This window comes from Globicephala melas, chromosome 1 (assembly GCF_963455315.2).
Source record: "Globicephala melas chromosome 1, mGloMel1.2, whole genome shotgun sequence".
In the NCBI taxonomy this organism is placed as follows: domain Eukaryota; kingdom Metazoa; phylum Chordata; class Mammalia; order Artiodactyla; family Delphinidae; genus Globicephala; species Globicephala melas.
Window position 1 is genome coordinate 1,370,630 of NC_083314.1, and position 22,261 is coordinate 1,392,890.

General features: G+C 58.5%; 1 protein-coding gene across 1 annotated transcript in view; it reads right to left on the bottom strand.

Moving 5' to 3' along the window:
* The window catches only part of PKP1 (plakophilin 1), a 40,907-nt gene extending 21,082 nt beyond the window's left edge, over positions 1 to 19,825 (bottom strand). The window contains exons 1-2 of the mRNA XM_030844374.3: positions 19,472 to 19,825; positions 11,027 to 11,133 (exon numbers count right to left, since the gene is read on the bottom strand). Of these exons, the coding sequence (XP_030700234.1) occupies positions 11,027 to 11,133; positions 19,472 to 19,673 (309 nt within the window). The 5' untranslated portion in view covers positions 19,674 to 19,825. The remainder of the gene's footprint in view (positions 1 to 11,026; positions 11,134 to 19,471) is intronic.
* Positions 19,826 to 22,261: the final 2,436 nt, after the last annotated feature.

Here is a 22,261-nt window from a genome sequence, read left to right on the forward strand (position 1 = left end):
GGGACGCACCCCCTGGCAGGTGTCTGCCTTTCAGAGGCAGCTGTCAACAGTCCCAAGAGGCAAAGGATCCCCGCACCTCGGCCACCCCTCTCATGGGCTCAGGAGTGTCCGAGGCACGGTCCTTCTGCCCCCCAGGAGCCCTGTGCTCTGTGGTCACTTTGGAACCCAGAGGCCGACCCCTTCTTCCCCGTGATGGTTCATCCTGGGGAGGGCAAAGTGAGGGCCCCTCCAAGGTTCCCACGTGAAAGAGCTCCTGGAACCTCGAGGGAGTGCCAGCTTCCTGAGCGTCAGGGAGATCCCATGGGGCCAGGCACCCCACCTTGTGCAGGGAGACCGGGGGTGCCCCTGAACTGCCGCCCGAGCCCTGAGCCAGGAGGCACGTGCCAGCCATAAGAAGAGGGCCAGACGCTGCAAGACGGCAACATCGTGAGGAGCAGATTCTTCCTTGGCCAACAAAGAGCTCCTTGGAGACTCCTTGGTGAAAAACCCACTCCCACTGAGGAGACAGCCAAACATTTCACAGGAAGGAAGGGATGACTGGCTGGACCCTCCAGGGCTTGGTGACGCAGCCCCGACTGGAGGACGAGCCGGTGTGCATGTGCACACACACACACTCCACGTGCACACCCGCCTGTGTGGGACACACAGCACTTGGCTGGGGGTGGACTCAGGCGGGTAGGTCTTTGGAAGCGCCTTGAGCTTATCCTAAGGACCCCATAGCAGGCCTGGTACTTCACAGTTTGTAAACAGCCCTCCCATTCAACCTCTTGCTGGAACCTCACGGCCTCCGTCCCCCGCCTGGCCGAGGAGGCGCCGGGACAGGCAGCAGCATCTGTATTCTCTCTGAGAGCACCTCTTAAGCTCGGAGAACTTGAGGCTAAGACGGGGTAGACCCTGAACCAGGACCCAGGGCTCTGACCTTCCCGGTGTTCGTCCTCCAGCCTCGTGGCCACCAGACTCTGGTGACGTGAGTGAAGTCTAAATGGCCCAGAGCTTCTGCAGGACAGGCTCCACTACCACCTCGGGCTACTCACTGCCCCCTCACCTAGAAACCCCTCCCCAGAGCCCCAGACATAAGAGATGCCGGCTCTTCCTCTTTGGCCGATGGTGGGAAACGTTTAAGAAGAGTGCAGCTGACCGGCCGTGTGACACGTGATAAGGCTCTACTGCCCACAGAGCCTGGCTGGAAGGCCCTCTGTCCCGAGAGACGCCTACGGGCGAGGCGGCCTGTGATCACAGCAGGGCTGGCTGGGGGGGTCTCGAGAGGGAAGGCATGGAGGAGCGAGCGCGGGCCCCCATGCCCTGCACCCATGCTCGTTCCTGGTGCACACAAGCTGCCCTGAGAAATCAGGACATCACGTCAAGACTGCCGACTGAGGCCGAGCCCGGAGTCTCTGCACTGAGACGAGTCGTCCTGAGCTTCTTGGGCTCTAGAAGCTGAGCCACCTCCCTCCCAGCCTCGGGGGCAGTCAGAGGGAGGAGGGCCTGCCCCGAGCCCCCCAGCTCCCTCCACGCCTCCCCCACGGCACCTCGCCCTTCCCCCAGCTCTGTGGGCCTCCCAGAGCTGCTTAGGGCTGCGGGGAGATGGGGAGAGCCTGGGGTCTCCTACCGACCCTCCCCAGGAGCAACTGATCCTACAGGGCTTGGTGCCCGGCAGGCCCTGGGTTAGTACAGAGGGCCACAGACCTTGGCCAGAAACCTCATCTTTAAATGCTCCATTCAAGGGATTTCCCTGGTGGTCCAGTGAGTAAGACTGCGCTCCCAAGGCAGGGGGCCCGGGTTCCATCCCTGGCTGGGAACTAGATCCCCCATGCATGCCGCACCTAAGAGTTTGCATGCCACAACTAAAAAGAAAAAACCAAAAAACATGCCACCACGAAGACCTGGCACGGCCTGAATAAATAAATATTAAAAAAAGAAAAAGAAAAGATCTACATGCTCCATTCAAAAAGGCCTTCAGCTGGGCACAGGGCAGTCACCGGTGAGGGGAGGGGGAGCCACCTGGATGTGTCTTTAATGTTTGCCAACCTCCCTTCTGAGCAGAAAGATAAAAAGCCTTTTTACCCACTTGGAATTAAGCAATGATTTGTTTCCATTCTATTTATTGTTATTGATTCTAAATTATGGTAAGCCTTCTTTTATGGCAAAGGATACTTTTTTTTCTCTCAAGTTACTGATACAAAGTTTCTTTTCAAAATGAAAGCACTGAAATTTAAAAGGAAGTTTATTAAAAATGAGTAAATAATATAGCTGGTGTGATGATTTTGTAAAACCTCTGACAGCAGAGATCAGATGAAACTCTGTTGCCTGCAGTGGCCAAGGTCCCCTCCTGTGACAGTGTGACCAGGAGCACAGGGCAGGGGCCCCAGAGGTCGGGTTCTAGCCCTGGTTCTACCCTGAGTGGCTGTGCAGCCTTGGGCAGTCACCTCACCTCTCTGAGCCTCTCCGTTTCCCCAACTAGAGCCAGGGCTGTAAGGCTTCTGACTTTTAGTGTCGTTTCAGCCCCGCTGGAGTCACACTCGCCCTTCTCCCCAGCCTAGCTCAGAGCTTCAGAACAAACCCAGGAGGCTGTCTTCACCCCCACTCCGGGCCACGCCCTTGTGCAGGTGTGTGTGGGGGGTGCCCCCTGCTAGAGCCCCCAAAGCTGCACCCCTCCCCAGCTGCGTCTCCACCTCCTCCGTCCACCCCCGCCCCACTGGATTTTCCTTTTCAGCTAAGTTTGCTCTCCTGCGCTGGAAGACTTTGGTGGAGGCATGCCAGGGCGGGGCCCTGGGCGGGGGAGGCTGAGCCCCACCCTAGGGCGGGGTGAGGTCCTCATCCACCTACGGGAAAGGCTGCTGCCTTTGTCAGCGGAGTCTGGTGACAAAAGGCAGTTGCAACCAGAAGAGGCCCTGGACGACCTGCCCAGGGCTTTGTTTTGGCGGCCTCCTTCAGGGCCCCTCCTCCCTCCCGGCTCTGGAGCCCTTGTCGCTCGCCCGCCGGGCAGGAGACAAGGTTCTGACTCTTCCTCCTTCTCCTCGTGTCCCCCGACACCCCACGCAGAGCTGACTGGGCTCTGGACCCAGTTCTGCCCAGTCTACCTGTGAGGTACCTCCCGGGCAAGCCCCTGCACTTCTCCATAGCCTGACTTCCCTGCGAATAAAATCGGAATAACAGGAACCAGTTCACCCGTCCAGATCTCACAAAGGTGGAAGGATCAGGTTGGGAAGTGGAAACAGGATTACCTGTATACGTTGAAACCGCTCCATAATTCAAGGGGTTCTGAGGACTGGGCTTCCTCCCACTGACAGCCCACAAACGTGAAGGTGGCGGTCCTGGCAAAGCCGGCACTTCCTGCTAATCCAGAACCCCAGGGCTCCGTCCCCAGACCTCCAGGACCCTGGGGACCAGGGCTGGTGCTAGGGAAGAAGGTTGGGTGGTCACCTGGTGCCACCCGCCGATGACAGACCAGGAGACTGAGGCCCGGAGAGGGTTAAGGAGCTCGTGCTGCAAACCCCAGCATTTCATCACACCCTTTCTCACGCTGGTGTCTCGTCTGTTAGTTGCTTTTGTTTTCTTTTAAATAAATTATTTTTGGCTGCGTTGGGTCTTCGTTGCTGCACGCAGGCTTTCTCTAGTTGCGGCGCGCGGGTTTTCTCTAGTTGCGGCGAGCGGGGGCTACTCTTTGTTGCGGTGTGCGGGCTTCTCATTGCGGTGGCTTCTCTTGTTGTGGAGCACGGGCTCCAGGCATGCGGGCTTCAGTACTTGCGCCTCGTGGGCTCAGTCGTTGTGGCTCGCGGGCTCTAGAGCGCAGGCTCAGTAGTTGCGGCGCACGGGCTTAGGTGCTCCATGGCATGTGGGATCTTCCCGCACCAGGGCTCGAACCCGTGTCCCCTGCATTGGCAGGCGGATTCTTAACCGTGCACCACCAGGGAAGTCCCCTGTTAGTTGTTTTTAACTAGAGTGTTAGGGCTTTCAAGTCTTGTTGGCTCAGTAGATTAGTTCTTGTCAGGAGTTAAAAAAAAAAAAAAGGCAAAACTAAAACTCACTAATTTTCTTCTGGAGCGAAATAAAGAAGTTTGCAATTGTCCTTGATTCTTCAAATCTTCCCTCTAAGGTTTCAGCGGCTCTACTGTGACACGTGTGTCAGAAGGAAGGTGGGAACAAAGCCAGATCACAGGGGAGCCTCCTTCTTGGGGAAAGACGCTGACCGGAAGTGACAGGTGGATTAAAGCCAAAGGAAGATGTAAAACCAGGCTCGGTCCTCTCTCAGAGGAGGGGGAACTCCTTCCCGAGCCCATCTGGGAGGGGCCCCTGCAGACTGTCCAGGGCTGGCAAAGCCCAATGCTCCCACCCACCAACCACACAGTGGCCACACTGAGTCCCCTGCACGGACGGACACGTCTCTCTGGACATTGCGACCGATTGCCTGCCTCCCTCCCCCACGAGGGTCCACCAGCTGGGACAGTGACAGGTGACTACCTTCCCCTGGGCCTGGCCTCTGGAGCTGCCCTTCTCGGAGCGATGCCTGTGCCTGTGAGCACTCACAAAGGACGGCCCAGGGGCTACGGTCCCAGCTCCAAGCCTGGCAGCACCCCTCAGCCCGCTCCTGTCGGCTAAGGGCAGCCCCCAAGCCCAGCTCCCCGCCTGGAGCCCGTCCTGGGACTCCGCTTGCATTGATCTGCGGGCCGGGTCCTCCCCCTTCACCGGCCCGCAGTGCCGACTCCTCTCCCCCCAGGGAGGACATACAACACAGGACGTCAGAGCCGAGGAGACAGTCTGATGGTGCCCCTGGGGCCCGGCAGGGATGGAGGGCCAGCAGCGGTCGCTGGGCAGTGCTGGGGAGCCCCACGCCCAGGCCAGTGGCCTTTCCTCCACCTCACCCCTGGCTTCTAAAGAGTCCCTGCCCCCCCCCCCCCAATCTGAGCCAGGAAGAGCAGCCTCTCCGAGAGGCTGGAGTCAGCCCTCGGTGAAAAGCGGCTCAGAAGGACGCTCCGGCCCGGGGCCGGCAGGATCGTCCGGCACAGAAAGCAGGGCCACCCCATGCACATGGCCACTCCGAGGGACACCCCGACGTGGGCGTATGAGTTTGAACAGAGGGGGTATCTCCAGCCTCAGTGACGCCCAGCCGGGCGCTGCTCCTACAGGAGGGAGCCCGGGCGGGGGGCCGGCCCGCGGCCCCCACTCCCTCGCCTCCTGTCTCGGACAAATTCTGTCCCTTGACAGCAGCATCCTCGTTGGGCGAGAGCCCGGGGCCCGCGGGACCGGGTGGGGGTGAGTCACTGCTGGCAGGGGGACGCTGGGCAGGCACCGCCAGAGAACCCAGCTGAGAGAGGGGAGCAGGGCCGGAGGCGGGGCGGGGTTTTTGTTTTGTTTTGTTTTTTTTGCGTTACGCAGGCCTCTCACTGTTGTGGCCTCTCCCGTTGCGGAGCACAGGCTCCAGACGCGCAGGCTCAGCGGCCATGGCTCACGGGCCCAGCTGCTCCGCGGCATGTGGGATCTTCCCGGACCGGGGCACGAACCCGCGTCCCCTGCATCGGCAGGCGGACTCTCAACCACTGCGCCACCAGGGAAGCCCCGGGGCGGGGTTTTTAAGCAGTGGGAGTTACCGGCCCGCCTCCCCTCTGTAGAGCTAAAGGAAATGAGGGCCCACCAGCTCTCCATCCTGCTGCAAGGGTTTATTGCCTGCTGTTTCCCCGGCGCCTGGAGGTGCCCAGATGAAAGCGGGGAGGTCATGCAGAAGCCCTCACCCACCTGCAGGCCCCGGAGACCACCGTGAGGCCCAGGCTGTGTGTCCCGCAGCTGTCCAGAGGAAGCTCTCGAGCCGCACAGAGCCCTGAAAAGTTGGGGCTGAAGGGGTCCTTGGCTAGGTCTAGTCCAACAGCCTTGCTCCGTGGATAAGAAAAGGTCTCAGGAGGTGAAGACCCCCCGGGTCCTTCCCTCCGCTTGTAGCAGCCAAGCTGAGACCAGAATCCAGGCCTCCTACCCGATCGGGTGTGTCCTATCTACAGCCCCGACTGCCCTTCGAGATAGAAATTCTCCCCTATTTCAGAGATGGGCAAGCAGCTGAGGTTAAGAATTTGCCGAGGGTCATCCAGCTAGCTGAGGGCCCAGGATTGGTCCCTCCACACCACCTGCCATGGGTCTGTGTTTACTGGGACCTTTCTCTGCTTCAAGGGCTAGAGTCCTGCCGTTTTCTCTCCAGCAGCCCCTCGGCCTTGGGCCCTGCCGCCTGCAGACCCTGCACACAGGTGGCTCACCAGAGCCTGGGCTCCCACGTCCCACGGAGCTGTGCACAGCCTCAGCCCTCTCATCTACAGAAGAGGGCCACCCAGGTGTCTCTGGGTCTGGGGTGGGCAGGACCAGTCCCCCTCAGGGAGAGGGTTCCCAGCACGTGGTCCAGGAGACCCTGTCGTGATGGGATCACCAAATACTGACACATCAGTTAAGCAAGTGCAGCTGAGAAGAGGCTGGGAGGAAGATTTGCTAGCGAATCCTGGATTTTTTTTTAATACTTTTTTTTTTTTGGCCTCCCCGTGCGGCATGCAGGATCTCAGTTCCCCGACTAGGGATTGAACCCGTGCCCCCTGCAGTGGCAGCTCGGAGTCCTAACCACTGGACCACAGGGGAATTCCCTGAACCGTGGATTAAGGCAGAGAAATGGGGTCAGTGGCCAGAATGAAGGCAGAATTTCCCCTGGCCGTTCTCCCGGGGAGTGTTGGCCTCTGCCCCCACCCCGAGCACTGGGCTGGTGTAACAGAGCACGGTGGAGGGATTCAGCACGATGCCCCCACGGGATACCCTGGCCCAGCTGCTGTGCGCGTGGGATCGGCTCCCGGCTCCCGGCGGGATGCTCTAGGCCCGTCCACAACCAAAGTACATTTCACTCCACGTGACGCCCAGAGGGACGTAAGCGCTCTAGGTGTGCTTCTTGATTTGTAAATAGGAAAACCATTTGGGGCCGGAGGCGGTGGAAAGGGAGACCCTCCTCTTAATCCAGAACCTTCCCTGGACGCTAAACTGTCCACCTGCCGCAACGTCATCCAGGACAAACCCACATGCTTTCAGTGATTTCTGCTCCCTCCTCCCTCACCCTGCTGTCAGCCGACCCAGGGGACGTGTTCAAAGTGCCCCGTACAAGGACCTCAGGGGGGCCGTCAGCCTCCCTTTGCTCCCCTAAAGTAATTCTGCCTCGGTCCCCGACCTAGGACAGGGGCACTTAGGGAGTCTTGTTTTTATTACAGGGAATGGGTGGAAACACACCCTGACCTGGGGAACGCCAGATACAGCAAATAAAAATGCAGGACCCCCAGTTACATTTGACTATCAGGTAAACAAGTAACACTGTAGGATCAGCATGTCGCAAATATTGCATTTCTTTATGTTTAATTGGTAGCCCACCCTGACCCCCACAGCTGAGTGGCTCCAGCTTGAGTCTAGGAAGGAAAAAGGGGCCACTGCCCTGCGTCTTTTGTGTGAGGCTGACTCACCAAGGAAAGAGTAGGCTTGGCTGGGGGACGGAAGGGGGGAAATGAAGGGATTTGAACCCATGCGTCTGTTCCAAGTCCCCAGAACATGCTATAGTTTTAAATATTGAGACTGCAAAAAAAAAAAAAAACCACCAGAAAACATCCCATAAAATGCCCAACAAAAGAGCGCAAATGTCTGGGGCGATGAAAGGAAACTCCATCAGGTTAGGAGTTAGGAGGCCAGGGGTCTCGTCTGCTCTCCCATTAACCAGCCATGTGACCCTTGTCCTTACTGGGCCTGAGTGTCCTCAACTATGAAATGCCAACCTTGTCGGTCCCTACATAGTCCCCGAGTCTGGTTCTGAGAACTGGGACAAAAGAGTTGAGTCTGCTCATCTGAGAAACAGGGCTGGATGTGCCCCACCCTTTGCACCAGCTCACCTGCTCCTCCCTGGGCCTCTGGGCATCACTGACCAGCAGATACGGTCTCCGAGGACCAGGAGAGAATAGAGAACGACTGGCCAACGACTTTCTCGGGACCGGTTCTTCTTTTCCTTAAGCCCCTTGATGCTTTTTGTGTGTCAGACTAACTCTGTTTCATTCTATGACAAGACCGTCTATATTCCATTTTCTTATCTTGTGATATAAGTGATCATAGATTATAAATGGTAGGATGAGATATATCTCATCTGTTTTTTTAAATTAAAAGACTATTGCTGAATTAGAATATAAGGTAACATCATAAGGTACCACCACTGCTTTTTAAACATTTTTAGAACAGATCCTTTGCATACTTAAATAAAATACGTCGTCAGTGGTCACCAATCTTTGTTATTTGAAGTTGATCTGATATTTGAAACAAGACAAGTCTGAGGAGTGAGGCTCTCAGAGGGCTTAATATCATTTCCGCTCAAACACAGGTCCTGACAACACACAAATGGGGCTGGTTTTCTTAGATGGCCGCTAAAATGGCACTAACAACAATTATATTTTATAAAAAAAATTTTTTTAGAGGTTCCAGAAACACTTCCGGCAATGGCAGCACAGCTGGACTCTTCCAGCTTAGCAACGATCTGTCTGCGGTCCTCCCAGGGCAGATGGAGGCTACTCTGAGGAGGGTCCGTGGGCCCTGTTCCCTCCCCCTGCCCTCTGCGCTCGTTTCTTGGGGGGGGGGCACTGAACTCCCCTGGCTCAGCTGTGCCAATCCCTGGGAAAATCCCATGGCTCCCCTATTGCCTTGCCCCCTGCCCCCCTTCCCCTAAGTCCTGACTAGCGGTTCCGCCATCGTGGCTGACGTGCTCGGCTCCAGCAGCAATCCTTCCACCCATCCGCCTCCCTCCACCAAAGCCCCGTGTCCCACAGCCCCTCCTGAGCTAAGCAAGCCGGAACACGTGTCCAGGCAGCTCCTGACTGAGTCACTCTGAAATCCCGCCGGCAGAGAGAAGGAGCGACGAGGGCTGAGCCTTGGGGTTCGGGAAAGGAGGGAATTCTCACCGGGCGTCAGAAAACAGTCACAGGGAGGGTGTAGGGGCAGCTGGGAGCTGGTGAGGATCGAGTTAATGGACCAGAAGCAGCGCTGAACCCAGCCGCACACAGGCTCTCCCAAGAAGGCCCTCAGAACGAGTTCCCTGCAGGTCCTGGTTACAGATCCCCACATGTAGCAACCCCTCATCTGATGACACGTCCCGGTTAATGTAACACGTCAACCCCTGAGTGGAGATGAAGCACGCGCAGATGAGAACACTGATACCCAGAGAAATCAGAGCTCGATCTAAAGTCACAGAGTCAGAGAGCAGCCAGAGGCCCAGGGCGGGAACCCAAGCGCCAAGTTCTGATTGGGCAACGCAACATTGTAAAGACACAGAACATCTGCGCGGTCAGCACGATTACTCATCTGACTGCTGGTCCCGTCCAGGGACCTGCCCCTCCTTGGGTCTCTCCTAATCCTTTTCACGGGCATTACGAAGTCATCTTCTCAGATTCTGCCTGGTCATCAGTCTCTCCGTCAAAGCCCTTTACTCACACCTATGCCTGGTCTGCCCGCCTACTGGGCTCAGTCAACTGTATTTATCAGTTATCGGCGCTGAGGGTATCAACTGACATTAAGAATAGGGAAAAACGGAGGGAACTAAATTCACAGCAAACCTAGTTAAAGCTGCGACGAAAGACAAATCCTCCCAAATCAGCCCCAGTGAGACCTTATGTAGGAAGGAATCGAGTGGATGGCAAGGAACACCTAACTCATAAACCTCCCACCTCTCTCCTGCCCGGGACCCCGACATCTGTGAGCAATGTGGACTCAAAGCGAAAGCTGCTAAAACCTGAGGCCCAAGCGGACGGAGCCCAGAGTCCCACGGAGAAGCGGCCTTTATCCCCAGCTGCACAGGCCTGAAGGGCCTCACAGAAGGATTTCCAGAACAATACAGGCTAATGTTGGAATTAGCAAAATGAAAGGGAAGTCACAGGATTTGCAGACTGGGAGGAAACCTGGGTGTCACCTAGCCCGACACCCCGATTGTGGAGCAGAAGAAAACTCCTGCGTGGGCTTGTATGGTTGAAACAGGGCATCTGCCCTGGTGCTTGATGGAGAGCTAGGGCTAAAGAAATATTTGTTCAGTAATGGGCGGACGGGCATAGCGGGATGAGATCACACAGAAAGACAGTGACAGGGCCAGGATTAAAGGATCTAGGATAATGTCTACTCATGCTAATTTAAAAAAAAAATTCTTAAGAATGATTATAATCAGGTTGTTTTTTTTTTTTTCTTTTGTTTTGCGGTACGCGGGCCTCTCACTGTTGTGGCCTCTCCCGTTGCGGAGCACAGGCTCCGGACGCGCAGGCTCAGCGACCATGGCTCACGGGCCCAGCTGCTCCGCGGCATGTGGGATCTTCCCGGACCGGGGCACGAACCCGTGTCCCCTGCATCGGCAGGCGGACTCTCAACCACTGCGCCACCAGGGAAGCCCAATCAGGTTTTTTTTTAATGCACATTATTTCGTTTAGTCCTGACAACAATCCCCAGAGGTAGACTTTGTTATATCCATTTTACATGTGGGGGAACTGAGACCCAGAGGTAGAAGAATCTTGCCCAAGGTCACATGCTCAGCAGTAAGTAACACAGCTAGAATCTGAACGCGGGTTTGTCCAACTTACAAACTCAAGCCACATTCCCCCCTGGGCACACATCCTTGGTCATCAGCACATACCGAGGAGAGGGTTCCTTCGGGATTTTTCTAGAAACATCTAACCTATACATGACTGGACCATGAGAATTCAAACATCTTTCAAATCTATGATCAAATCAGATATATTGGGAAATGGACTTTTCTTTTGAATATGATGTTTTCTTTATGCTTTTTCTAAAATGTTCTCATCTGAGACATTCAGAAATATCCAGTCAGACAGGAGGCTGCAGTGAGAGCCACGTGTGAAATGATGGCCAAGCAAACGGACCCAGTCAGAGCTGGGGGGCCTCCCCTCGGGGACCCTTCCCACCCTGCACCGCTGTCTCGGCGACCAGGACACGCCTTCTCCTCCATGAAGCCTGAGCCCACACCCTGCGGGAAGCCGCTCCTTACCGGATAGCCCCACGCGCCGTTCCCCGCCTGGAACTTCGAGTAGTAGCTGCTTCGGCCGGTGGTCCCGCAGCTGTTGTAATTGTCGGCCAGGCCGTCATACATGGAACCTTGAGGACAGGGGCAAGGGTTAGGCCATTCGCTCCCCACAGCCCTCCTGCCCACGGCGTCCCCTCCGCATCTGGTGCCCTGCGGCCCTCGGAGACCAGGGCCGAGGCCTTGGAGGAGGAGAACGGGGAAGCAGCCGTCTGCTCACCTTCTCCCTCTCTCCACCCGGCCCTCCACAGCCAGATGGCTGCAGGGTCAGCTCCGAGGGCCTCGGCCGACCCCTTCCTGGGGGTCTACCCCTGTGGCCAGGGGTGGGCAGACACCTACAGGTCAGGAGTTGGCCTGGAGGGCTTCAGGCCCCCGTCATCCCGGTCCAGGGAATTACAACTCCGAGTTCCACAAGGATGGCCTTCCCACTCATGGACGACAGCCCGGAGCTCCACATGGCAGCTCCAGAGCCTCAGGGCCGCAGGGCAGCTCCGCAGGGTCCGGGGCCGACGCCACGCGGGACTCTGGTCCCCGAGCCCAGCTTTCCGCCCCCTCCTGCATCTCCCAGGTGCCCCAGCTGCTGCAGGGGGAGCGGCCACCAACCTCAAAGGCCCGGTGAGGATTAATGAACTGTCTTCCGAGTGCTTGGGGGCCCACAGATGACAGGCTCTGGGGAGGACAGAGTGCCATTACTCTTATTAAGGGTAAAGGGGCTCTGGATTTCAGAAGGCAGCCTGGACGCTAGGCTCCTTCACCGGATGGCTGGGGAACCCGAAAGGACAGCCCAATTCTTCCCGCTGTCCTGCTGCCCTTGAAGCGAGGCTGACAGTGACCTGCCTGCGGCTTTGCTCACACCGTGTCCCGTGCCGAGTCTGCCTTCCTTCCTCGGCCACAGCCACTGAATCGCAGCCGTCTGTAAACCCACGTTCAAAACCTGCAGCCGGGCCCCGCCCAAGAGGCTGTCCTGCCGTCCGTACCCCAGGTCACATCCTGCCTGGTGCCCCATTTCCTAGACTAGGAACCATGGCCCCATGGCCTGGGCGTCCGGAGCAAGGGTGGTCCTACACTCGTACTAAGCGATGGCCCCTGGGGAAAGTCGATCCAGGGAGAGGGGGTTGACCCAGCATCAGGGGAAGGGTCCGGCCGGGATCCCACCTGGCTCAATTGACCCCTCCCCATCGGCTGTGCTCCCTCAGACTCCCAAGCCTTTGGGGGTGAGCGCTGGAGCGTCTGAGCTGGGGGGAGAAGACAGAGCAGAGGGGCAGCTTTGGGTTGTGGCAGATGTCCCTGCCTGGTGCCACCTCCTCTGTCCAGAGCCAGGTGACCCCCAACAGCTCACAGGAGGGGCAGTGTCCCTGATTCTCCATGCTCCCCATCACGGAGGATCAACTGGCCACTGGGGCTGCCGGCTGTGGCACAGACCCCCTGTCCTGGGCGCCTAGCGGTGCTGGAATTGGTCCTGGCTCCGGCATTTGGGCAAAGCACTTGCCTTCTCTCGGCCTTGGCTTCCTCTTCTACAGAAAGAGGGGTTTGGCCTCTCTGGACCTCAACGTCCCGTGGTTGTGTGATTACAGTGACTTGTGTCTGGGCATTCAGAGAAGCCTGACCTCTCTTCTCTAGAGACAGGGCTCAGCAAGGAAGAAGTTTGGGCATCAAAGTCTACATCATCACCTCCTTTGCTGCCTGCCTCAGGGTCCCCCAGAGGTGTCCCCACCCCAGAAAGCCCCAGGCCCAGGCCTGGCTCCAGAAGGGACGCCCCTGAGGCTCTGAATTGCTCCAAGCTCCCTGCTGAATGCAGGCAGCTCATGCCTCTTCCTTTCTCCAGAAGCTCTGGAAAAGCTGCCTTTGTCAGGAGGAGTCTGGAGGCAATCTCATGGGCGTGGACGCCCAGAACTCGCTCTCACCGAGAAAAGGGGCTGCAGCCAGGAACCCCGGTGGCCGACAGCCAGCGTCCCGTCTATCTCCCCTCCTGACACCCCTTCCAGGGCAGGCCAAGGCAGGGTTCACCTGGGCAGGGATTTCTCACCCAAGGGCAAGCGTGGGTCAGCCAGCTGCTTTGGATGAAAAATCTGGGGTGGTGACAGACACAGAGTTATGGGAGAGGCGTCTCCAGGAGGCTCCGTGGAGGGCAGGCTCCCACAGAGCCTCCGCCCTGCTGGGGAGGGAGTCTGTCAGCAGTGATGTCACTCGCCCTCTTGGTCATCAGGTGAAGCATATCCTCCCCGACACCCTGCACCTGCCCGCCTCCCTCTCATTCTCCTCTGTGTGACAGGCGGGGAGTTCTCTGCCGTGGAGGCAGATGACCTCTGGAGTACCTTATCATTTCAAGGCCAGTCCCTGTGACCCAGGGGGGACTGTGGTGATGACAGGTGTGGGTTGTAACTCTCACTTCTGGTTGGGCCAAGGCCTCCAGGCCCTTCCAGGCAGCTCCTGAAGGCATCTCCCCAAGATCACCTGCAACTGGGGGTCAAAATGCCTGACTCCCATCGTGAGCTGCCTGGCTTGGCCTCCTTGTGAGAATGTGGCTGCCATCACACCAGCCAGCACTGCTGCTCCGGCGGGAGGCAGCTGCCCTTGCACCAAGGTTTCGAGGGTGGGGTGTCCAGACATCTCACACACTTGCAGTCACACCTTGCAGTGTACCAGATACCCGAAGGGGTGCAGGCGGGAGGCGAGCCATTTGTGAGACTGTTACTCCCACAGCAGAAGCGAGCGCTCCCTCTCCTGACCCTGGGGGGTCTGGTTGGGAAGTACCACCCTCTGAAAGTCAAGTTCAGCAGGAAGAACATGGAGCTTCTCACTGAGAGTGATGGGACAGCTCTGATGGCCTGCACTTCTCCACTGGCCCCTTGACCTCACTGGACGTCACTTCTAGGAAGTCTTTCCTGATGACCCCCACCTGGTCCCCGTGCCCCAGGCTGCCTGTCCTCTCAGTGCAGGGTACGGTGAGGTACGGTCCCCCTGCCCAGCTCTGGTGCCTTGAGGCTCAGTGTTCCCATAACCGCAGCAGGGGACTGGGGTCCAGGCCCCCCTCCCACCCAAAGAGGTCCCTGGCGGGTCGGTGAACCGGGGAGAGGCTGGAGCCAGAACGCCCAAGGCTATATTCTCAGGGAGGTGGGAAGGGAGGGGGGTCCCAGCACCAGTTTGCCCCACAGTCACCCCACCTCCCGGGAAGCACTGCACCCGCTGTTGTCGCTGGAAGGGCCCATGGGCCTTTCCGCGTGGCCCAACTGTGTGTCTGCCTCGAGGCATCCGCCCTCCCACAGGAGCCTGGGGTCAGAGAGCAGAGGTCTGCCTTACCTGTGGACCAGCATGGCCGGCCGCTCCCCACGCTGCAAGCCTCACTGTGGGTCACTGCTCCGGGTGACAAGCCATCTCAGAAAACCCACCCCGCACACGGCAGCACCCGGAGCCCCTTCCCTGTGGCCTTGCACGGGCGGCCTGACTCTCCCGGTGTCACTGGGCAGCCCTCTGTCAGGACCCCCGGGATTCCTTCCCCACTGGGACGGGTGAACCTTCGCAGGGATGACTCACCCTTCCACCCCCAAGCATTCCATGGGTCACACCCGCCACGCCTGAAACATTCCTGCTCTCCTTCTCAGGCAGGCCTCTCCCTGGAGCCCAAACCCTGCACAAAACCAGCTCCTCCTGGAGAAGACCCACCCCCACCCCGGCGCCCCAACGCCCTGGGAGCCGTGTCAGCACCCGGGCTACCTGCTCGACGCACTCCGTGCTGTACATTCTGTGTGTGTCTGCTGGGGGCGCTCTCCACCCACCCCAACGCAGGACCAGACTCCACCTGGAGAAGGCCCTCGGGACACCGGCCAGCCTGGCCTAAGGGCTGCCCCAGGGGCAGAGGCTGCCCGAAACGCCTCTCCTCCACCCCAGTCTCCCCACACCCTCGTCCCTGCTAGCCACAGGCCCTCCCAGAGAGGGATGTCTGTGAACCTGCCTCTCACAAGGTTCCTACCTCTTCTAGCTGCTTCTGCACTTACATCTGCTCCTTAGCACAGAAAGCCTCAGAAAGGAAGTCCACTGCCTCTCGGCCTCAGAAACGCCTTTACTTCACCCCCTAAATCCGTCCCATCCAGGGTGCCCAGCAGGGTGAGGCCCACAGCAAGAGGAATTTAAGTTAGACAATAAGGAGAACTGTCGGAAGAGGGCACGGAGATGTCTGGGACCCCGGACTGTCCCGCAGCCGGGCTCCTGCCCCTCGAACATCGCAGGGGATCTGATGCTTCCTGGAAGGAAACCGTGAGGGCCGTGTCTTGAGGGGAGGAGCTTTTTCTGCAGCTGCAGATGGTCTGGGGAAACGGTCTGCAGAGGCCGTGAGTTATACATCTATTTCCAGTGAAATATCTGGAGATGATCTCACCCCACCTCTTACAGTTGCACAGACCCAGAGAGGGGCAGCCACTTGCCCGAGATCACACAGCAGCTGGCAACAGATCAGAGAGAACTCAAGCCTCCTGACACCAGTGGGACTCCTGCCGCTGCACAAGCTGCCGCGAGGCGGGCCGCGTGTGAGTGCGCGTGTGCGTGAGGACACGTGTGTGTGTGTGTGTGTGTACAGCGGTGGGTATACGTGTGCATACACGCGTGCCTGTGTGGCGTGTGCCTACAAAGAGCCTCACATGAGGCTACCTTCCATGGAAAACAGTCCTCCATTTTGTTTTGTTCAAACATCACGTAACTTCTACGGGTCACACCCTATCGCAGAAGTAGCTCCCAGAGTTTCAAACCTAGAACAAGTGGCTTATTGATATTTACAATTCCGTGTGTGGGGAGAGGAATTTCTTTTGTTTTGTTTATTTGTTTTCTAATCTCTGTCAATGAGCTTAGCAAAGGAGCGGGGGGGGGGGGGGGGGGGGGGGAACACCCCGGAATACTCGGCATTTTTGCATGTGTTGTAACAGGCCGGTGGAAATCCTGGCTAAGCCCTCAGCTCCTAGAGGAGGCATTGTGAAGAAATGAGAACTGCTCTGCTTGAAGTTTAACTAAGATGTTTCCCTGCTGGGGCAGGCCTAAGCACAGACACCACGTACCTCCGCTCGTCTCAGCTTTGGTCCTGAGGAAATAACCCCAGAAGAGACACCTGTGCCCAGCCTGTGGTCAGGGCAGGACACCTTCCAGGACAGTAGAGACAGCAGAACCTCCCCGGGTGGAGGGTCACGCCGAGACACAGCCCCCCATGAATCCAGGGAGCCGGCCAGCGGGGCCCTAAGACAGGGTCTTGGCTCCCCTGGGCACAAGCCTGCCCCCAGGAGGGCCCTGGGGAGCAGGACACCTGCCCAGCGCACCCCACCCCCACCTCTGACCATCACAGGTGGGAAATGGTGCTTCTGAGAAGAATGGAGACAGAACCTTCGGGCCCAAGGCTGACGATGGCTCCCGGGGCAGTGCGCAGGGCGCGTGGGTTAGGACTCCCTGGAATGCTGTGTGGAAGGCAGCTGGTTCCACCGAGCTGTGTGTGTGTGTGTGTGTGTGTGTGAGTGTATGTGTGTGTGAGTGTATGTGTGTGTGTGTATGTATGTGTGAGTGTGTGCGCGCGCGTGTGTGTGAGAGAGTGTATGTGTGTGAGTGTATGTGTGCGTGTGTGTGTGCGCGCGCGTGTGTCTGTGTGAGTGTGTATGTGTGTGTGCATGTGTATGTATGTGTGAGTGTGTGTGCGCGCGTGTGAGAGTGTGTGCGTGTGTGTGTGTGGCAGCGGCGGCTTCGGACTTGGATCAGAGGAGATTTGGGTTCAGCTTTAGGAAGAGATTCCAAGCGGAGCATTAAGGGCATGAAAATGGCAGTGTCTCCGCTCGGGCCAGACGACAGCGCACCAGTCCCTCTCCCCACGGTCCACCCCGCAGCGGCTCCCCGCCCGCCGCAAGGAGGTCATGTTTCCCAGCCCTGATCTCCGGCTGGGCAGCCACGTCCCCGGGTTCCTCCCGCTGCCCACGGGGACCCTCGGGAAGCGTGGGCAGCAGTGCTCAGAGGCCCCATTCAGGAGAAGATGGGTGGGCGGGTCCCGAGCAGCCTCCTCCTGCAGGGCCTCCAGGCCCCAGAGAACCCCTCCCTAACCGGGGACTGCCCAACAGGGTGGGCCGTGCGTCTGGGCCCGTGTTTGGGGAGGGCACGGCAGAGACGGGCGTTCACGCCAGGCTTCTCCCACGCGGTCCCACACCCAGCCCTCGGCGGCTCAAGGCCCCTCCCTGACAGGATGGAAGGCAGCCCTACGGGCTGGCTCCGGACAAAAGACACTCCTACTGCCAGGATCGTGGGTGGCTGACCCCTGACTGTCCTACAGGGCTACAGGGAGAGGCAGCTCCTCTGCGGTCAGTGGGGCGCACCTGGCCTTCTTCAGGGCGGGGGCCCGGGAGAATCAAAGACCCCAGAGAAACCTGCTCTTCTGTCTCGGGCAACTGAAAGAGAATTCGAGTCTGTGCAGGGGGCGAGGGGGATGGCCTGGGGCGTGGTCCTTTCACAGCCGCCAATCACCCCTCCGGGGACCAGAGCAGACACATGGAGGGAAACCAACAGGACAGAGAAGGACCAAAGCGGGGAGAGGCAGTCACAGAGCAAACGGGGGACGCCTGGGCGGTGCTGGCGAAGAGACAAAGCCGGATAAACCAGAAACGCCAGCTGCAGGTGGCCTGACGGCCTCTCCCAGCTACAGTGCCGCTGGGGAAACTGGTCAGAGCCAGGGGTAGAGGGGACATGCCTCCAGGGTCAGCCCTCAGAGAGGGACGCACTAGCCATCAGAGTCCGCCCCTGCCTGCTGACGCCCCCGGAGGACCTTGGGATGGAGAAGTGGAGAGAAGAGGGATGGATGTGTCACCCACAAAGAGAGAGGCCAGGGGCACAGTGCCCAGCCAGCGCCCCACGGAGGGATCAGAGGGGGTGTCTGGGGCACCGGGGCTGGTCTGAGACTTTTCTGGAGCTGCGAGCCTCCAGCTCAGGCCAGGGACGGAGTGGGAGCGGGACGGGGACAGGTGAGTCTGCAGCAAGGGAGAGACGAGGTTGGCTTGAGCTGCGACTGGGCTGTGGCCAGGAAGGGCACTTTGTTTCCCAAACCTACTTCCAAATAAGGCTGGAAGCAGCTACCAAACAAAAGGGAAGGGGGCAGGCGCTCTGGAGGCTGTGACCTCGAGTGGGGGTCTGGGAGGAGAGGAGTAGGGGGCACAGCCGCACAGACCTTTGGGTTTGGGGTGCAGGGGAGTCCTCCGCCAGCCACTTTCTCCCCCTCAGCTCTACACGGGGACCACTTGGGCGGGGGCACAGAGGTTGAAATCGTGAGCTGGTGTGTGTGTGTGCACGCGCACGTACGCACGCATGTGTGGGAGGATCGGTGAGGATTCATCTCCTTTGTCCCCCCTCTTTACTACCTTCTCCCAGCTCTCTCATGAACTCCTGACTTGATCAATGTATCTCTTTTTTTCAATAAGTAAATCTTGGATGACCCGTACTGTTTGCAGTCTGCAGGTCTTTATTAGCATTTAAATAAGTAAACAGAAGGTACCCTGATCCGCGTGTAATTCTCACTGGGAATTGTTTGTATGAAAGCATTTGGTCTAAAAATCCTCCGCAAAGGGCCCTGTCAGGTATCATACCTTCCTCCTTGCGTTTCAGGGGTCCTACCCCTTTCTCCTGGCCGCCCCCAGGTGGCGGAGCTTACCGTGGAGGGGAGAGGGCTGGCCAGGCCGGCACCTAGATGGACAAGTGCCCACCACGAGGGCCCAGCAAGGCGGGGGGTCGAGGGCGGGGCATTCCCAACCTTGGCCACCGAATTCCCTAGTTGCCCCTAAGACACTTGTTTCTAGGCAAGCTGAGTGGGTCAGGGCGAATCTCGTAGGAAAGTGGGTTTCTCTCAGCCACGGGAAAGAGGGCATCCTGGTCCCCTTCCCGGCCTCAGTCCCCAGGGTCCGCACTGGCCCGGGGCGACCTCGGAACCACACACGCCTCTTCCAGGTGCGAGGCTCCCGCTACCACGCCGCGCAGTCACAAGGGCTTGTCTGCTCCCTGCGCCACCTCCCCGGCCGCCCGCACCTCCTGGGCCTCCACTCGGGTCTCCGTGACTCCCTGCCCGTCGGGCAGCCACGCACCGCCCTCCCCCCAGACCCCCCCAGCCACTGAGATCCCGCAGCTAAGTCCGGGCAAGATGGGGCGGGGTGAGGGAGGCGCACGACCCCGGGCGACCGGGTAAGACAGGACGCGGAGACAGTTCCCCGGAGCAGGCCGGGGAAGAGAAAGCCCTGGGCCCCGAGAACGGCCCTGACTGCGTCTCCCACCGCGCCCCCACCCCCCAACACCGTGAGCGCGCCGCCGACCGGCGGCTGCACAGTAGACCCGGCGGCGGAGGGGAGCGCTGCTGGGGTCTGCGCGCGCCCCGCGCCCCGCCGCCCGGCCACGCGCGCATCCGGCCTTTACCTCGGATGGAGTGGCTCGGGGTGGACGACTGGGAAGTCTTGGACTTCTGCCGCTTGACGGTCATCATCACCTGCTCCTGCACGCGCTGCTGGCCCGACGTGCCGGTCTTTATCTTCAGGTCCGACGGCAGGGCCAGCGTCGAGTTGTCCTGGTCCTGGAAGCATTCGTAGGCCAGGGCGGTCTTGAGCGGCGAGTGGTTCATGGCGGCGCGGGGCGCGGGCCCGGAAAGCGAGCGGCAAGGTGCGAGGTGCGGGGCTCGCGACGTGCGGGTAGGCAGCGGGGTCTTCTCGTGCTCAGAGGCTCCCTGTGCCCATAGAGCGACGACCACGCGCGTGACAGCTCCCGGCTGCTGCTCCCGGCACTTCCACCCGGCGCGTCCTGGCCCAAGCACTGGCGGGCCCGCCCTTCGCCGCGCTGGATATACCGCCCCGCCCGGCGCCGCCCTCTCCCCGCCGCGGCCGCTCCAGCGGAGCCCCGGGCGCTGAGCTGCGGGCCGGGCGCTCTGGGGGCAGGGCTTCAAGTCCCGAGCCTGGACCGTGCTCTCTCTTCCTTTGTCCCCCTTCCCTCTCCCCGCGACCTGCCGAGGTGAGGCCTCCGCCGGGGAGCCGCCCTCTGTCCCGGCGGTCCTGCGCGCTCAGGGATAGAGTGCGTGCTCAGCTCGGGACTGAGGGAGACTTCTCTCTAGGAAAAAGGAGTCTTTCTCGACTGCGCCCCCTGCACAGCGAGATGCCCATCTGCCTCCGTGCAGAGGTCACTGCGGAGACCGGCCCTGTGGATGGGGGCTCCCAGGCTGACGGCAAGGAGCACAGCCCGGTCCAACCTGCAGGGAGGGGGTGAGGGCCTGAAGCCCACAGCAGGATGAGACTTGAGATGGAAAACCACAAAGTAGTGCCCACCCCCCAGGGCATGGGCATGCCAGGGGAAACACCAGGTGAACAGTGGGTGTCTCTGAAACTCCAGACTTAGCCCCTGAAATGGGTGCCTGGTACATCTTCGGGGCTCAATAAAAAATACGTTTTAACGGACGAGTAAATGAAGACTAGCTAATTTAAGGTAAATTAAGTCGGATTTGAATCCTACCCAGATCCTTACTGAAAAACCATGAGGTAGCCTACCCCTTAAAACTACCTGGCTGTGGACTTATTATCCTAGGACGTCGTGTGCATTCTCCCATACTCCCTGGGGCGTGTGTAGCGATGTTTCATTCTTGTAGCTTTGTCCGCAGGCCCCGAGGTAGCCGGCGCCAGGGAAGCTGGTGTGTAACAGGAACTGCATATTTCAAACCTATGTTGATGGAAATCTTTCTAAGGGCAGCACACCCCTGCCTTTCCCCCTTTGGCAAAAGACCCTGAGCACATTAATGCACTTCTTGACAACTCAGGGTTCCCGTGCTGGACACCCAGTGCTGAACAGACAGTGCAGTCCGGTCAGCTTCTGTGTGTTCCGGGCTCCTCCAGCCATCACCTCTGCTGTCCTTTGTAGCTGGCACTCGCAGCTCACACCCTTCACTTTCAGCTTGCCCTTCTGCTCTGCAGAGGAAGGGACCCTCAGAATCTATGCTCGTGGGGAATTCTGTGAGCTGGACTTGAGAAGCCCAGGGATGGTCTCAGGGACCACATGATGGTCACTCGCTCGCTTCCTGAGACGTGGGTGTTCCATGCAGGAGCCCAGCTGTTCTCCGTAATGCATTCCTGGGAGCCACGTGCAGAGAAGAATATCGTAAAGCACATCGTGGATTCAATAGAAATAGTTTTCTGATTGAGGGTTATGTCCCTAAGAACTTAGAGTCAAATAAACCGGAGATGTGACCAACAGTACGTCGTGGATACCAAAGCCCAACCCCTGTAGACCTTGACTATCACTTCAGATTGTAAGATTCTGCTTTGAGCCATAGTCTGCCAGGGCTGGACCGAGCCTTGGACATCATCCAGCCCAGCCTCTGCAGTTTTCTGACTCGAAGAGGCGGTAGCTTGCCCGTGGTCACCAGTTAATACGTGGCAAACCTACATTTCAGTCGGGCCTGGTGACTCCAGGGCCAGTGTGCTTCCCTCTACGCTATCTGGCCTCCGTTATAAAAGTCCTACAAAATGGGCCTTAAAGTACAGTGCACACCGATGACGGAAGGGGCCCAACATCCTATAAAGTATACATGACAGCACAGAAAAACACAAGTCCGTTGTATCATGCATTTGGCCCATCTACAACCTAATATGCTAGCCATAATAAATGTTCATTTCATCTTTAAATAATGATAATTTTGCCACCTTTAGGATGTAGAAGGGCCCTGAGGGAGGTGACAGGAGTGGCCCATATTGCTATAATAGCCCATACTTAGCCCCTGGGGGTTGAAAGTGATTATCTTTAGAATGGTTTCCAGATATGAAGTGTTTCTAGATGCTTCTCTATTATTTTGATATTAACATTTTGATCTATTGATAGCCACAGCAAGTATTTGCTGTGCTCCTACAAATCAGGCGCAGTCTGGGCCCTTCACGTAGACCATCTCATTTGAATGCAATCATCCTATGAGGTGGGTACCAGCATCCGCATCTTTCTTTTTCGGGCGAGGAAACAGGCTCACCAAGGTCACAAGGCGGGTAAGCGGCACAGGCAGCCTGGATCCAGCACCTGGGCACTCGGTGACGGTGCCAGGCTACCTCCTTGAGGTTCCCCTGTGACGAGCAGTGGCTAAAAGCCTTCCATGGACCAACCTTTTAACAGCATCTGTTTCCATCACAAGGCACGAAAGCCAGGCCACCTGGGATCCAGTTCCAGCGGTATCCCTAACTT